Raw genomic sequence first — 18,271 nt, forward strand, 5'->3', positions numbered from 1 at the left:
TGCTCCTTTTTTTAAGTTGGTGTTCTGTTAGTTTGACTATTGACCTGTATACCACACCTACTAACACTCAACCTGGTGTCCCTGAGTCCAGCACCTCAATGGTTTATGTCTCCATACCACATACCTCCAGTTTTCAGGTATGGGTGTAAAAACAGTTAGCTGTTTGAGTGCAAAAAAGAGAATGAGAGAGAAAATATAATAGTCTGTGTTCTAACTTTTTTTTTTCTTTTGGTCTGTGTTCCAACTTTAAAGAAATTTCCTGTTTTTAGCTCCTCACTTGAACCTTGAATGTAGCAGTACCGGGTACCTTCAAATCCCAGGCATTTTTTTAATTCTGTAAGGCAGATAATCTTTCATTTCTCTTCTGTCTGTAGGCATACAGATAATTACCTCTTTCCATGCTCTACAACCTTATTAAAATTTTTGTTTGATTCTTTCTTTTCTCTTATACTTTGACCTAATGGATTTACACTTTAAAACCATGTCTTCATTGACATTTATGTGAAGATTTGAAAAGGATAGATGTTTATGTATGATCATTTAGCTATGTTTTACTTTTTTACTTTTATTATTAAAAGAGTTTAATCAACTGAAAATTAAGTATAAGAGTAAGGTTCACATATACTGACTTAGCAATAGTGCTGATATTGAGTTCAAATTGAGTTCAAAATTCAAATATTTTGAAATATTCTGTTTACTAAAACATTAAAATCAGAACAGAAAATTATTATGATTTTAAAGTGGTTTCATCCTACTTTTTCTGTGATGGACTTATCTAAAACACTTCTAGTTATAAATTATTTGAAGTTATTACAAATTCATTAAGTGACTTACCTCTTCCTTTCCTAATGTTACCAGAACTTCTTCATTCAGTGGGATTACTACAGAAACAAAACAAACCAAAAATTATACATATGCTTAGTTAACTCTCAAAAAATCAAGAATTTGACTTTGTGGTTTCTAAGATACCCATTTCCCTTTCCATTTGTATGTTATAAAAATTCTTATGAAATATGTGTAGTTTTATGAAATTATTTTTATTTAATATCTTTACATATATAACCAACTTATATATAATTTTAGACAAATGTGATGTTATACATTTTGTTTTTAGTGTCTTTTTCTTGTTTTGTTTTCCCAATCCTTCAGAATTAAAATAATCTCTAGTGTGTTCCTTCTGTAGTCACATGATCCTATGTATGCATACATATATATGTACAGATATACATATATCTGTACATACACATGCAAAGGTTATTAATTTTGTCATTGCTGGTTGTATAAAAATGGGTTATATCATACACATTATTCTTATTTGCACTCAATAGAACCCCCATGGAAAAACTTTCTATTCATCTAGTGGAAATCTAATTCATAATTTTAAATAGCTACATAATATTCCTTCCACAGAGTGAAAATACCATAATGTGTTTAGTGATTTCACTATTGACGGGGCATTACCTTTGTGTGTAGTTTTTAGTTGCAAAAACAATGATGCAGTAAGCATTCTTTTATTTATGTCTTTCTGTATTGGTACTTTCATTTCTGTGGGACAGAGTCCCAGAAATGGAATTTCACAGAAGGAAATGTGTATTGTGAATTTTAATACAGGATTACCAGATTCTTTTCTAAAAATTTCCGACCAATGAATAAGAAACAACAAAAGATATTACAAACCAAAATTTTTGCTGGTCTGATGAGTATAAACTACTATTTCATTTTAATTTTGTATAGCAAAATGAAATCTTTATACTTAGAAAAGTTCAACCCTTATATTTAGAATAGTTTATCTTTCTAATAGGCCCTGTATTAGAACTGATTATAGGAAGCCCCAGGATGGCTACTAAATCATTTCAATAAATGCGAATTCTAAGAACATAAAGTATAAAAATCTCCCTCTTAGCCAGTGTGGCCAAGAGTAGCATTTCAAGATTCATTCAATCATTTCAACCAATGAAATATGGCAGTTTCTAAAAATACAAAGATTTTTAAAATTTTTCCTGGCAACCCTAAGCAAGGTGGGTATTTGACCAACATGGCAGCCTGTGTATTCAGTGTTAACAGTACCAAGTGTAAGGGATGATGATAATAAGAAAAATTTACCAGAGGGTAAGGGGGATGGGGGGTGGGGCGTGGGAGATGAAGGTAAGGGGGATCAAATATATGGTGATGGAAGGAGAACTGACTATGGGTGATGAACACACAATGGGATTTATAGATGATGTAATACAGAATTGTACACCTGAAATCTATGTAATTTTACTAACAATTGTCACCTCAATAAATTTTAAAAAATAAAATAAAATTTAAAATTTAAAATTCTTTGATATATACCATCAACATGACATGGGATATGGAGTACAGCATAGGGAATAGAGTCGATGGAATTGTAATAGATATATACAATGTCAGAGGGGCGATGGAATGGGGACAGGTGGTTATCACTTTGTGAGGGGAGAAGAAGTTTCTAACTAGTACATTGTTTTGTACACCTGAAACTAATAATAATTTAAAAAGAAAGAATGAAATACTTAGGAATAAATTTAACATACGAAGCAAAAGACTTGTATGCTGAACACTACAAAATGTTGCTGAAAGAAATTAAAGATACCACCACACAGAAAGACATCCCGTGTTTAAGGAAGACAATATTAAGATGTCAATACTACCCAAAGCAAACTTCTGATTCAGTGTAATCCCTATTAAAATCCCAGTAAATTTTTTTTTTTTGTAGTAACCAGAAAGATCCATCCTAAAATTCACACGGAATCTCAAGGGACACAAAATAGCCAAAACAACCTTTAAAAAGAACAAGTTGGAGGTCTCACACATCCTAATTTCCAACTACAAAACTACAGTAATCAAAACAGTGTGCTACTGGAATGGAGACAGACATATAGACCAACAGAATAGAAAGCCCAGAAATAAATCCTCACTATATGGTCAAATGATTTTTGACAAAGGTGACAAGACAATTCAGTGGGAAAAACGACCCTCTCAATAATTGGTATTGAGAAAGTAGATAATACACATGCAAAAGAATAAAGTTAGACCTTTAACTTTTCTTTAAATTGTTTAAATTTCTATAATTAAAAAAAATCTTGATCGAGAAGCAAAAAGTTTATTATAATAAACTAATGGACTAAGGATGAAGGCCTAAGGTAAATCTGTGGTAATAAGGTTCAATGATTAATGACAGGCTGTATGTGAAATATGAAAATGGAAGAATCTAGAGGTACTGAACTTTATGGCAAATCAAATAGATTCCATTCAATGGGTCAGAGAATGAAGACTAGTTCATGAATCTGAGGTTTCTGTCGAATATTCTGGAAAAAATGTCTAGAAGGTAGAGAGATATATAAGTGTGATGTTACAGAGAAGTCTGTTTTGGGTATACACTTTTAGTTATTATGGAAATTGTGTAGCCCCTCCCTCCCCAAGTTCAAATGTTGAAGTCCTAATCCCCAGGACCTCAAAATGTGACTATATTTGGAATTGGGTCTTTAAAAAGTTAAAATGAGGTGATTAAGGTGGGCCTTACTCCATTGTGACTGACATCTTTATACAAAGAGATTAGGATACAGACCAGTGACTATGTGAAGACACAGGGAGGGAGAAGATGACAGTCTATAATCCAAGAAGAAAGGCCTCAGCAGAAAATAACACCTTAATCTTGGACTTCTAGCCTCTGGAATTATGGGAACATAAAATTCTGTGATTTAAACAACCCAATCCAAACAACTCAATCCATAGTATTTGAGATGGCAGCCCTAGCAACCTAATGTAGAAGTCATTAACCTAGATATAACACATAAAAACAGGAGCAGAAAATATAATGCTGGAATAGCATTTAGAGCACGAAGTGAAGTGTTGGGCATAGTCCTCTGGGGAACACCAACATTTTAACATTAGAATATGAACAGCCTTTGAGATGCTCAATATGATGCTCAGAAGGCAAAAGGATAGAGTTGGATTAATTAAAATTAAAATCACAATTACATATATGTGTGTGTATACACACACACACACACAACCTCTTTCAGAAGTGCTAAAATTAAAAAGACTACTAGATGGTAGTGAGGATGTGGAACAATGGTAGACATTGGCATGAATTAATTACAACCAAGAATGCATATGAAACTGTCTAGGAAGAGAATGAAAAGAATTCCAGTAACTGGGATAGAAGATGATAAACTCAAAGGAGATTAAGAAGGAAATGGGGGGAGTTAAAGGAAAGGAGACAGAGGGGCAGGAGAAAGGAGAAGGGAGATGTGTGTGGAAAAAGAGGATACAATCCATACTGAATACCGCATACAGACATACAGATGGCTTAAAGAATGTAGGCTTTCATAATAGAAAAATAACTCCTAGTTGGGTGTTATAACTACAGATTTTTAAGCCATCTATTTCTCAACTTAAGGTAAAAATATACTTGGTCTTAGTTGGACAAATCAAGAAGCAACATATAATCTATGTACCCTTATGCAAATAAGTATCTAAAATAACTTTTCTTTTCCACTAAGTTTCATTCATTAAGACACAATTTATAGTTTCTACCTAGCATATAAGACAGTGTCTATGAGGATGAACTGTGGTAATGTCTTCATAATCAAGATTGCTATATCTAATGTGAGACAGATATGTTCACCTATAATAATACAATAATCACAAAATAATATATGCAAAGAAAGAAACACGAGGTGGCTTTCTGATACCACGGAATTTAGGCAATTTCAAGAAGGCTAAATGGAGCTAGTAATTATTCTTGTGATTTGCCATTAATTTGTATACAAAAATACAAACCTAGAAATAAGAATCTTACTTTCAGGAGTTTCTTTCTGCCATTGACTGAGTTCAGCAGTTAAACATTTCACTTGCATAATTAATAATGACAGCTATAAAAAAAACAAGAAAATAAAACAAAATCATTTCTTATGGAACATTCTTAACTACTTATAAATGAAAGTGTAGACTTTCTTAATAGTTTAATACAAAGTCTTAACATAAATGGGTAACGTAATAGCCATCGAAACTATAAAAAAAATTATCATTCCAATCAGAATTCTGCTTTAAACCACACTAATTATAGCTCGTATGTTATACTAGTGATATAGTATTTAAAAATGGTCAATTCTACTTCAACATTCAACCTAAAATAAAATAACCTAAGTACATATATTAAGTTTATTCCCTAAATTAGCATTTCTTCAAAAAAATAGGATGTCATTTCTTGCCATCATTTTTTTTAGACAAATTTGATTTAAAGATGCTCTTTTTCCTCTCTATGCACTTTCAAAAACACTGCAACTGTTTTTAGCTGAGTAGATAAAAATAACTTTAAATACGTATATAGAGACAATTATGAAATTAATTCCACATGCCACATAAAAACCAGTTTTACTACACAATAGTTTGTAAATTGTGTACCTCTTTAGCCAAAGTTAAATTCGGATGAATATGTTTCTGATATTAGGTGGCTCCAATCATTGTAATTTTGAGCATTACAAATCTATGTTATAAATCTTATGCCGAATTAGACCATAAAATTAAAGTCTCTGTATGCTTAGTTAAATTTCAGAACATTTTTTATCTCCTCTATATAATTCTTACGGGTTGCCAACCAGATAAAAAATGCACATTTCAAAAATGCAGTGCATATCACTATAACGTTTACACTAAAAGAACACCAGGTATTGCCTTTTTAACCAATTTTCCTGATACAGAGTCAGTAGCTCAAAGACCCTGCTCTATATTATAACATTGCCTGTTGAATAGTCAGTGGAAAAAAAGTCTCTTTGAAAACTTTATATAATTACATGAAAATGCATTTATAGGTGTTTAAATTTTTTACCAAAGGAGAGTTTAACATTATTTTCTTATAATTACATAAGAACGCGAAAAAGTTTTCTGTTAACTATAAAGCAACTTATAAGTGTTAAAAAATTATTATTATTACTAGGAAGGGATAACAAATTCTTAAATAGTATCTAAACTATGCAAAACTATCATGATAAGGAATCCATGTCACTTTCCCTTCACATATTAGGTTGACAGATGCAAAATTACTAATATTCAAGTTTTGATCTATTAAAAAATAGTATAATAATTTCATACTGCTCAACTTCGTACTGTATTAATGAAACACAGCTCTTACCTTGTCAAAGCCCAGCTAAGGTAAACACTCAAATTATTTCTGACCTTGTTATAAAATTGAACAACCCCTTGTAGAAAAAAAATAAACAAACAGTAGCATTTCTAAAGTTATTTAAACACAAAAATTTGAGAAATCCTGCCATTTTCTCTTTTAATATTTAACTTATTGCTTTAGAAAATAAATTGAGTTTTAATGTTGAAGTTTTGCAGTTAACAGGTATGCAGAAAAGAGTTGACAAAGCAAGCCTGAGATTATCCTTACAGGCCTACTTGCACAGTTGACCCTGGGTGGGCATCGGGGAATTTGGATTCTGTGATGGTTCCCACCAACCTAAATAATATGAGTGGCTCGGTTTTTTTTCCAGATCTCGTGGAGCAGGAGGCATCATCACAGAAGTCAACATCCGCCACAACAAAGACAGAAGGTTTGGCGCAAGCAGCCCAAGAGCCATGACATCTACCTAAGGCTGATGGTCAAAGCTGTACCGGTTTCTGGCCAGACGAACCAACTCCACCTTCAACCAGGTGGTACTGAAGAGGTTGTTCATGAGTTGCACCAATCCATCACCTCTGTCCCTTTCCCAGATGATCTGGAAGATGAAGCTTCCTGGCAGGGAGGGCAAACCACTGTGGCTGTAGGAACTACAACCTATGATGTGCGTGGCCAGGTGGTCCCCAAACTGAAGGTGTGTACACTCCGTGTAAGAAGCTGTGCCTAGAGCCACATCCTCAAGGCCGGTGGCAAGATCCTCACCTGCGCCCAGATGACCTTGGACTCCCCCAGGGCTATGGCACCGTCCTGCTCTCTGGTCCCCACAAGGGCCAAGAGGTACACAGGAATTTTGGCAAGGCACCTGGAATCCCGCACAACCACACCAAATGCTATGTGCCCTTCAAGGGCCGGCAGTTCATCCGCACCAGAGACCAATGGGCCAGCAACAGCTACAAAAACTAACCCCACATCCCGCCTTGGTAGTAAAAAGATTTTGGATGCTGAAGAAAAAAAAAAGTCACTCACTGTGCCTAAAACTGTGCGTGCAAAAAATATGATTTATGCTGAATACCTGCTTTCCTTCTGAGAGTATAGTATTTTGATAACTGCTAGGCAGAGGATGCCTATGTGACTAGCCCTCACAAACAACCTTAGACACTGAGTCTGTAAGGAGGACATTTCACACTTGTCACAACTCACTGGGGGAGTTAAGCACCTCTTGTAGGAATCGGGAAAAGACTCCCGAAAGCTCGTGCCTGGTTTCCTGTGGACTTCACCCCATGGTCCAGCTCACTTTACTGATTTTACTCTGTATCTTTTCAATGTAATAAATCTCAGCCATGAGTAGGACCATATCCTGAGTCCTGTGAATCCCCCAAGAGAACCATCATATGGGGAGTAATCTCGGGGACCTTCAACATGATAGGAAAATACATTTTGTAGATTCCTTAGATGTTATTATTGACTATCTCAGGATACTGATTATTTACAACTACATAAGTATTTCCTTCAAAGCCAGTGTTTGGCTCATTGCATGAAAACCATTAGGAAACTTATAATCCCTCTCCCTAGTGATTCTGATTCAGTAGGTCTCAATTTCTACAGTCAGAACCACATTTCCCAAGGAAAACACATTGATAGTTTATTTACTGTATAATGCTTTTCCAAATACAATATTCAGTTTTACCCTATACAAGAGCTCTATATTTATTGATGGATACAAGAATTTTCACAAAAGATGGCTTATTTCTTTATCAATTTTTAGATTAAAGATCTGATGTTAGTCACGTCCAAAAGTGACAAATTATTATTTCCCCCTCCTTTCTCTATCACTCTCATTTTTTATTGAGTTTTATTAGGCTCATAGATTATTTTTCATATTGTTATAATGAATTAAAACCAGTATTCCTTTTGATGCTCAAATGATACCAAATTTAGACAGCAGGAGTGACTTTAATTGGTCCCTATATCTTTTGACATGCTCCCACCAGTTCTGGAGAACTTTCACTGGACTCATTTATATATTTGACTTTGTTCTTAGAATTTTTATTACTAAAACAATTTTAACTTTTTATGTGATCAAATGCATCTAAGTATTCTTTTGTAATGTCTGGATTTCTATTAATAGCCAAGAAGTTTTCCCTGTCACTAGATTGCAGTTTCCATACTTTTCTTTTAAGATTTTTATAGCAAGCTAGAATTTGTTTATGTAACGAAAGATGGAGGTTGGATTTTATTTTCTCCCAGATGGATGTGTAGCTGCACTACTATCATTTATTAACTAATTCATCCCTTTCGTAGAGATTGGAACTATCATATTTGTCAAATTTTAAATTCTTAATCTGTTGCACTGATCCTTTGGTGTATTCCTAGACCAATTCCATAGGTCTTTGATTATTAAAATGGAGATCTTAATCCTTTTTTTTAAAACCTAGGGAAAATCAGTTAAGATTCAACACACATAGTAAAATAAACTGTGGCTACTGTACCTAACACAAAGTAGAAAAGTCTTTGGTCTAATTTTTAAAAGGTTATTGTATCATAATAGCAGCCAATGAGCAATTCACTCAACAGTTAAATTAAATGTATGTGTACCTGTTAAAAGATAAAAAAGAAAATATTCTCTTACTTATAACAGCTTATTCAAAAATTTTTATAAGTAGTTCTCTTAAATAAAAAATAGCAGAGAATTTTACAAATAATTAAACATACAGGTATTAGCAAAACTGTTTATTAATATACATAAATATAGATGGATACACTTCTTAACAAAAACACAATAATTCCACTTACCTATTTTTAGAAAGAAAAAAAGGAATCATACCTGAGCATTTGAATCAGTGAGTGTCTCTGTTCCAACAAGCGATAATTTATTCTGACACTTGATTTAAAAAGAAAAACAAGTCACACAGAATAACCCACAATTCCATTCTCCTCCCTTTATACCAGTCAATGTTATATTCCTCTAATTATCTGATGTAAGAGAAGAGTTTGTTTAAATTCCTCACTTTCTAAGCAAGAGGATAAGAAAGGCAAGCAAACAGGTCCCAAGGTGAATACATCGAAAGTAAAAGGGGATACAAGACTCTATACAGAATGAAAATATGAGTACAAAAATTAAGAAAAAAAGAACAACAACTAATAACTAGAGTGAATTAGAAGCTAAATAATGGGAAAATAAGGAACAAGAGGGAAAGCACTACAGAAAAGTAACAAAAGAGATACTATAAGATAGTTAAGACCATAAGAAAATAAAACCTCCAGGAGACATTGTTTCTGTGCCATTAAAAAAAGCCACAGCCATTAATGGTGATTATATCTGAGTAAAAATATGGGTAATTTAAATTTTATATGTGGTCATTTCTATCTCCAGTATCTTTCTACAAAAAAATACTTTTATTTTTTAAAATCAAATTTCTATACTGAAAAATATCAAAAGCAAAGATTATATAAATTATCTTGAAAATACATTCACAATACAGAGAGTACCAAAGATTTGTGTTAAAAAATAATTTTAGAAAAAAAAAAAAGGAAAAAAAAATCACACTACTCTGCCCTAATCTGAAACTTTACTGGGAAGAATAAACCGCGAAATATGTCCGTGACCTATATCATACATTACGCTAATTCAAGTAGAACAAATTTTTACCAATATACTGTAGTGCAACGGAAGTGATTCTATTTCACTAACTCAGAAAATGTACATATATTACACACATTTTATAAATTAATTCATATTTCCACATTTCCACTCAAATTCACATAATTAAGTGTTCATTCCACTTCTGTATCTCCACCAACCACCCATTGGCCCAAACCAAGAACCTGAAACTATCCATAACTCCCCCCATTTCACAACAATTAACCTCCAAGTCTTTTTGGTCCTATCTCCTTAATACCTCTTGAATCCATTCCCTATTTGCAATGACAGGATTTAGCCCTTTAGTACTACCAGAACTACTACTAGAACCTCCTAAATGCTTTACCTGTAGTCTTACTCTTCTGCATTCCACTTTCTTTAAAACGACCAGAGTAATTTTCCCAAACTATGTATCTTTATCATGTCACTTCTTGTGTTCAGTCCTTTAATGGCTCCCTATAGTATACACTCAACAAAATCCTTCATGTTCTTACCCCTAATTACCTGTCCAGTCTCACTCCACAAGTCCTTCCTTCTTCTCCTCATTTACCTAAGTCACACTAGTATTCTACTTGGAGATCTCTCAACTGTCCCAACCTTTACATATTTTGTTCTTTGTGTTTTGTTTACCTCTCCCACTTTCACAGGCTAACTCCTATGAATTGCAGTCATTACCCCTTTTAGGATGCTATCCTTGACCCCTTGAGTCTAGGTTTAGTACTCCTCCTAATTATAGCCTTTGCGCTTCTACCACAATAATTCTAACATCATGACTGTTGCCTCCATTAGATGATAATCTCCTTGAGGGCAGGGACTGCCATAATTCTTTCTTTCTACAGCTCACCCAGTATAAAGTTCCTTGAATGAATGTTTATAGTTCTAAAAACTATAAAAATATTTATTATATAATGGCTTTTAGGAATCAGCATAATTATGTCTTTTCTAAGTCTATTATTGAAATGGAATTAACTCTTACATTAATTATCACTTTTATCTCCCAATACTTACTTCTTCCATATCTTTCCACATTTCTTCACATTTTTTAATAAGTTCTTCTTTAGTATCTGTAACATCTTCTATATCTGTAGTACTATCTGGATCTCGATCTTCCTGACTCACTGACATGTGTCTTGTGATTTTCTTAGCCTTTTAAGAAAAACTAAAGTAAAAAAAATATTTATTCATTTAACAATATTTGTTGAAAACCTATTACCTGCCAAATACTCACCTGGGAGCTAAAGATGTAACAGTAAGCAAAATAGGTAAAAAAAAATCCCTCCTACCACTAGAATCCCTCACATTCTAGTTCAACAAAAACGCCCCCCCAAAATTTTAACTATATACTCAAGTACATCAAATTATTTATAAGTGCTATGGAGAAAAGCAAAGCAGGGAAGAAACACAGGGAATGCTAGGGCAGGGGCAATGTAATTTCACTGAGAAGTTGACAACTGAGCAGAAACATGAAGGAAATAAAGAAGTGAGACATGAGGATATTTAGGGGACTAGGTTCCAGGCAGAGCCACCTGCAAGTGCAAAGTCCTTGGGGCAGGAATATGACTGCCTGTTCCTGAAGCAGTAAAACAGCCACTGTGACTAGAGCAGAGTATGTAAGGTAGAGAAAACATGATGAGGTCGGAGAGGAAAGAGAAATGAGATCATGTGGGCTTTGTAGGACATTTTAAGGACTTAAGCTGAAATAATAAGCGATTAGAAGAATTTAAATAAAGGAATGACATGATTTGAATTATGTTTGAACATTATAACTCTGGTTAATTACAGCCAAAAAGGACTGAAATAGGAAAGCCAGTTAGAAAGCCACTGCAATAATCCAAGCAAGATGTAGACCAGGAGAATACTGAGGCAGTACCAAATGTCCAATTCTAAGCATACTTTTAAAATACAGCCAACAGGATTTTCTAACAGCCTGCATATATATAGTGTCAGCCTGCATATAAATAGTGTCAAAGAAAGAGAGGGGTCAAATTATTACTAAAAAAGTTTGGACCTACCTAGTTGGAAAGATGGAATTGCCAGTTACTGAGATGGGGAAGATGGTGGAAGAAACAAATTCAGCAAGATGTGGGGGAAAGCTGATTAGGCATTCAGTTTTGCAAACAAAAATAAACTTATAAATACAAACAACAGAATGGTGGTTAGCAGAAAGGAAGAGGGTTGCGGAGAGGGCGAAGTGGGTGAAAGGTGTCAAATATATGGTAACAGTAGGAAACTAGACTCTGGGTGGTGAACATGCAATAGAATATACAGATACCAAATTATAATGACGTACACCTGAAATTTATATCTTATTAACTAATGTCACCTCAACTAATTTTTTTTTTAAAGAATTAAGTTTAGGACATGCTAAATTTAAGGTGTCTATTAGTGGAGCTACTGGTTAGGCAACTGGATATACCCGCCTGGAGTTCAAGGGAAAGTCTGAAGCTAGAATTTGAGTCATCACCATACAGTTATTTAAAGCCATGAGGCTGGGTGAGATCAGAAAAGCAAAGTGTACAGATAGAAAAGAGAAAAGTTCCACACCTGGAGATTGAGAAGATGAGGAAGAACCACTTAAATAGTCTGAGAAGGAGAACCCAGTAAGATAAGAGAGAAATCAATAGTACAGTATCCTGAACTCCAAGATAAGAAAGTGTTCAAGGAAGGAATGAATGATGAAATGCGAAATACTAGAGATAGGTCAAGTAAGATAATGGACAACTTACTTAGCAATATGGATTGGGGACTTTATTTTCCAATAATAGTCACAGTAATATTTCAGGTTGTCACTCTCCATCCAGAGGCAGAGCCTATTTACCCTTCCCTTGAAACTGAATATGACTTTATGAATAGAATACAGTGGAAGTGCTGCCACATGACTTCCAAGACTAAGTCATAAAAGGCAATACAGCTTACATCTGTCTCTCTCTGCACACTGATGCTTGCAACCCAAATACCAAGCGGTGAGGAAGCCCAAACTGAAGAGATCACATGGAGAAGAGCACATACCTAAAAAGGTTCCCAGCCAAAAGCTAGCATCAACCATCAGACATACACATCATACACACGCACCAGTTTTCTGATGATTCTGCACCCAGGCAGTCTTCTAGACAAGGGTCCAGACATTGTGAAGCAGAGACAAGTTGTCCTGCTGAGACCTGCCTGAATTCTTGATGCACAGAATCACAGAGCATGATAAATGGTTGTTTTACACATCTAAGTTTTGGGATGATTTGTCACAACAATTTCACTGGGGGAAATATGCACAAATGAGGCCATTATTAACCTTTATTAAGTGTAATTTTAGTAGAATGGTGGGAGTGAAAGTTTCATTGGAGTGGATTCAAGAGAATAGAAGGCAGAGAACTGGATATATCCAGTACATCAAGTGTTCTTAAAAACTTTTCTCTAAAGGAAAAGAAACAAGGTCCCAGTTGAGGTAGATATGGGATCAAGAGATTTTTTCTTTTTTTTAAGATGGGAGAAAACACATCTTTGTTTCTTCCCCCAATACAACATCTTATTATGATAAACAGAAGGAAATATTGCTGATGCAGGAGAGAAGGAAAAAGAATGGGAGCTAGTCCATAAATAAAGGGACTGGCTTAAGATAGACGTAATGAGGTCTGACAATTAAGTTCGCGAACTTGTCACCATGTACATACATTGGCAGCACTGTACAAACAGCTCGGTAAGGTTTCATAATCTTGGTATATCTGGCTCACAGCTGTGTTTGTGTCAACATGTGGCAGTCTTGCTGAGTGGTGTTTAATGTTTGTTCGTTGCCCTAAGTCAAGCTCAGATACTCTTGTGATGGCACACAAAAACATGCACTAATGAATCTCTCGTTAAACTTGGCAAGAGTGGAAGTGAAATCAGGGACATGTTAGTCCAAGTTTCTGGGGATAATGTCATGAAGAAAACGGCAGTATACAAATAGATTAAATGTTTTTATGAGGGGAGAGAATGTGTCACTGATGAAGAGAGGTCAGGGCGGCCAGTAACGAGTAGAAATGACAAAAACATTGCAAAAATTCATCAAATTGTGCACCAAAATTGTTGGCTGACCATGAGACCCAAGTAGCAGACCCAAGTAAACACCTATAGAGAAACAGGAAAATCTGAACTAAAAATCTTGGCATGAGAAAGCTATGTGCAAACATGGTCCCGAAGGAGCTCACCGATGATCAAAAGCAAAAGAGAGCTGAAGTTTGCCAAGACCTTTTGGAGACGCAAGACAATGTTTTGGGCCGTGTTATCACTGGTGATGAAACATGGGTGTACCAATATGATCCTGAAATAAAGCGTCAAAGTGCACAATGGAAATCAGGCAATTCTCCACAACCAAAAAAGTTCCATCAGTCCAAACCAAGAGTCAAAATGGGGCTGGCCCAGTGGCTCAGGTGGATGGAGCACGAGCATGAGTGGCTGGCAGCCATCGTAAGCGGCCGGCAGGGGAGGCGGGGGTGCAGAAGAAGTGTGTGGGGGGGGAAGAGTCAAAATAATGTTGCTAATGTTTTTGATATTAGAGGGATTATTCATTATGAATTTGTACCAACTGGACATACAGGTAACCAAGTTTACTATTTAGAAGTGCTGAAAAGGCTGCATGAAAAAGTTAGACAAAGACGACGTAAACTTTTCGCCAACAATTCATGGCTCTTGCATCACAACAATGCACCAGCTCACACAGCACTGTCTGTGAGGGAGTTTTTAGCCAGTAAACAAATAATTGTATTAGAACACCCTCCCTACTCACCTAAGCTGGCCCCCAATGACTTCTTTCTTTACCCAAAGATAAAGGAAATATTGAAAGGAAAATATGTTGATGACATTGAAGACATCAAGGGTGGTACGACAACAGCTCTGATGGCCATTCCAGAAAAAGAGTTCCAAAATTGCTCTGAAGGGTGCACTAGGCACTAGCGTCGGTGCATAGCTTCCCAAGGGGAGTAATTTGAAGGTAACCATAGTGATATTCAGCAATAAGGTATGCAGGACTTTTTCTAAGATGAGTTCGTGAACTTGTCACAAGGGTGGTACAACAGCTCTGATGGCCATTCCAGAAAAAGAGTTCCAAAATTGCTCTGAAGAGCACACTAGGCACTAGCGGTGGTGCATAGCTTCCCAAGGGGAGTACTTTGAAGGTAACCATAGTGATATTCAGCAATAAAGTATGCAGGACTTTTTCTAAGATGAGTTCGTGAACTTGTCAGACCTCGTATATCATATTCATAGATTGGAGAACTCAACATAGTAAAGATTTTAATTTCCCCCAAGTTAATCTATTGAATTTTTATTAAAATTCTGAAAGATTTTGTTTGTTTTTGTGGCACTTGTCAAGCTAATTCTAAACTTTATATGGAAGTGCAAAGAGCCAAAAACAGCCAAGATTCTCATGAAGAATAAGCAGGAAAGGCCTTTCTAAACAAAATTAAGCAAAATCTTTATATAGGAATTTTTAAAATTTTACATGAGCACAGATATCATTACAAAGTCAAAATTTAATACCTAAAAACCTAAGAAAAAATATTTATAATACATATGGCATCAAGACCTAATTTTGTTCATGTATGAGTGCCTACAAATTAATAAGAAAAAATTAAACCTATCATTAAAAAGTGATCACTATAAAAGTCAGGATATCAACCACTTTGGGAAGGAGGGAGGGAAAAAAGGAGGTAGAAAGATGAGGAGGGCTATGAATGGGATAGGCCAAATGGAGAGACTTCTGAGGTATCAAAATTTTATTTCATGATCTGCATGGTGATCAAGAAAAGTATTCATCTTATAATAATTTATAAACTTTACATTTATTTTATGTGGTTTTTTAAGTCTATATTTTACTTTATAGTAAAAAAAAGGTAAACAACAAAATAATCCAATAGAAATGGGCAAAGGACACAAATGGGGAATTCTAAGAAAAAATAAAAACTAAGAAATACCTTTTAAATACACAAAAAGAGCATTCTTAACTTTAGTCATAACTTTTAAAAATGCAAATTAAATAGGAGTTATTTTTCATTCAGAGTAGCAATAATGAAAAATTTGGTAAAAAACAGTATTGACAAGAGCATAGAACAAAGCCATGTACTTGTTGGTAGACCAATTACTTTGTAGAATAATAAGCAATATCCAAAAAATTTTTAAATGCATTAATCTTTTGACCCAGGAAATTCTACTCCTAGGAATAATCCTACAGATAGATATATTTGCATAAGTCTAAACAAGTATGAACTCTGCAATCAAGACTATCTAGGTTCAAAACCTGGCTGAGATACTTACAAGCCATGTGTCTTTGGGCAAGTCCCTTAAACTGTCTGTGCCTCAGTTTCCTTATCTGTAAAATGAAGATAGTAATACTACTTACCCTGTAGGGTTAAATGAGTTAATAATGTAAAGCTCTTAGAACTGTGCCTAGCATATATGGCTAGATCAGTATTAGCTATAAACATTACTATTAACAATGTGAATGTCAACTAGAAGACTGGTTAAATAACATGCTAGATCCAAAAATGTTGACATTAAACATCTTCCTTGCCATACACAAAAGTTAAGTTTACAAGCCATAAATAATTTAGAATATTTTTAAGCAAAAAGCCAAATATCACATATATTTTAAATAGTATACCTTAACTTAAAAGTTAAGTGCAGATTGAGCTTCCCTACTTTGTAGACTACTAACTGATAAAATACATTATCAGTATGCAAAAGGAATGTGAAGCTGCGTGTAATGACTATGTGGACAGACACTTAACAAATTAGCTGGATTTGCAGCTCAATGTAGCATTAGAATACAAATAAATATAAACATTTAAGAAATTAATTTTATCCTGCTCCCACATTTTGTATCCTTAAATCTATCTTTCTGGAAATAGAACAAGACAACTTTTCAAGGTCCTCAGTTAGTACTCCAATTCCCAATTATTTATTGAAGAACAATACTGCTATAGTTGGGAATACTATCCCATAGAAACTTAAAAGATCGAAAACCAAATTAAAGAAATGAATACTATTATTGGGAAAAGACTAATATACATGAAATAAAGTAACAGAAAGTACCCCTATAATTCTAAGCTGTATTCATTTATCCAACAACTATGTTCTTAATGTGTGCCATTTGTCAGACACAGTGGCTATAGCTGTGTAGGTGAAAGTGTCTTCACGGAGTTTACCTTTTCACTGAGAGACAATATAAACAAATGCACAACTAAATATCTGATACGATTTCAGGTAGTGAGAAGTGCTATGGTGCGGTAAATTACACAATACAGACTACAAATGCTTTCAGAACTCAGGATAGAGAAGATCAGAGAAATCTACCTGGAAGAATAAAGGGCTAAGTACAGTGCTTAGTACACACTACTAGCTCACTACCATTATCATCATCATCCTTATCCTCATTATTTTTGCCATGGGGTCTGACAGATGAGAATCTGAAAAGGTGAAGGCTAGATTTGCTGTGGAGATGCTTTCAAGGCATGAAAACTTAAGACTGGAAGGCAAGGATGAGCATGGGAAATTTGTGAGACACACAACACACACAAAAAGTGATCCGCTTAGAGCAGAAGGCAGAGAAGAAATGAGACTTGCTAGGTAGGATGGGCCAAATAATGGGAGCCTTTAAAATAAAATAAAAAATTAAAAAAAACTTTAAAAAGTGCTTACTATGGGCAGTTCAGTTCTTTACCTGTATCTGTCCACCTCAAAGCAAAAGTAATTTATCTGGTTTGAAACAGGCAACCAGGAGACTGCTGAATAGGTTTTTGAAAGCAGTGTTTTAGGAAGGTCATGTGAACAAGATGTATTTAAAAGACAAAAAGAGATAAAGATGGTAAATTTTGTTACTTTTTTTTTTTTTACCACAACAAATATCTTTCTTTTTATTTATTTTTTGTTTTGCTTGCTTGTGTTTAAGATGAGAGCTGAAATCCAGATGGCCGCTAAGAGATGGACGCCTAGACCAGGGTGAAGGCAGAAGGGTGAGTGGTCCCACCGTGGGCAACTTAGGTTACTTGGTGTGGCTGGGTCTCTCCTTCAAAAACAGTAACGAACGCTAACCACCTCCTTCAGAGAGTGCGTGTCAGAACCAAGACGCTCAGGAAAGAAGACATGCCTGGAGCACTTAAGAAAGACCCAAGTTAACCAGTTCCTTCAATTCCCCACCCCTTTGTCTTTTTCTCTCCTAACCTGAGAGGTTCTAGAGCCGGAGAAGAGCGGGACTCAAGGCCCGGCTGGAAGTCGGCTATCCAGTTCCCCGGAGGTAAGGGTCCCAGCAACCGGGGCTACAGCTCCATATCGTGGGAGCTGCCAGCCCGGGGGACAAGTAAAAACCGTTACTGCGCACTCCCCTGCCCTTTTCTTACCACTACGGAGTCCCAGACTGCAAGCCGTCTCAGCCTAACGTAGACAAGCCTTCCGCGCCCAGGACCGAGCGCGCGCTGCTTGCTGATTGGATTCGCCGCAGCCAATCCTGACACTCGCTC

General features: G+C 35.4%; 1 protein-coding gene and 1 pseudogene across 3 annotated transcripts in view; one reads left to right on the top strand and one right to left on the bottom strand.

Moving 5' to 3' along the window:
• Nucleotides 1–18,247, bottom strand: part of CENPK (centromere protein K) — a 33,467-nt gene extending 15,220 nt beyond the window's left edge. The window contains exons 1-6 of one of the 3 annotated variants that reach the window (XM_088796530.1): nt 17,976–18,145; nt 16,071–16,125; nt 10,794–10,944; nt 8,970–9,026; nt 4,823–4,895; nt 835–881 (exon numbers count right to left, since the gene is read on the bottom strand). In XM_088796530.1, the coding sequence (XP_088652656.1) occupies nt 835–881; nt 4,823–4,895; nt 8,970–9,026; nt 10,794–10,910 (294 nt within the window). In that variant the 5' untranslated portion in view covers nt 10,911–10,944; nt 16,071–16,125; nt 17,976–18,145. Of the gene's footprint in view, nt 1–834; nt 882–4,822; nt 4,896–8,969; nt 9,027–10,793; nt 10,945–16,070; nt 16,126–17,975 lie in introns of all 3 variants that reach the window. The other 2 variants (XM_019743031.3, XM_074328897.2) reach the window with 2 other exon arrangements.
• Nucleotides 6,609–8,622, top strand: LOC148758480 (large ribosomal subunit protein eL18 pseudogene; annotated as a pseudogene).
• Nucleotides 18,248–18,271: the final 24 nt, after the last annotated feature.

This window comes from Rhinolophus sinicus, chromosome 3 (genome assembly GCF_057876585.1).
Source record: "Rhinolophus sinicus isolate RSI-liver-muscle chromosome 3, RSI-T2T, whole genome shotgun sequence".
Lineage (NCBI taxonomy): Eukaryota > Metazoa > Chordata > Mammalia > Chiroptera > Rhinolophidae > Rhinolophus > Rhinolophus sinicus.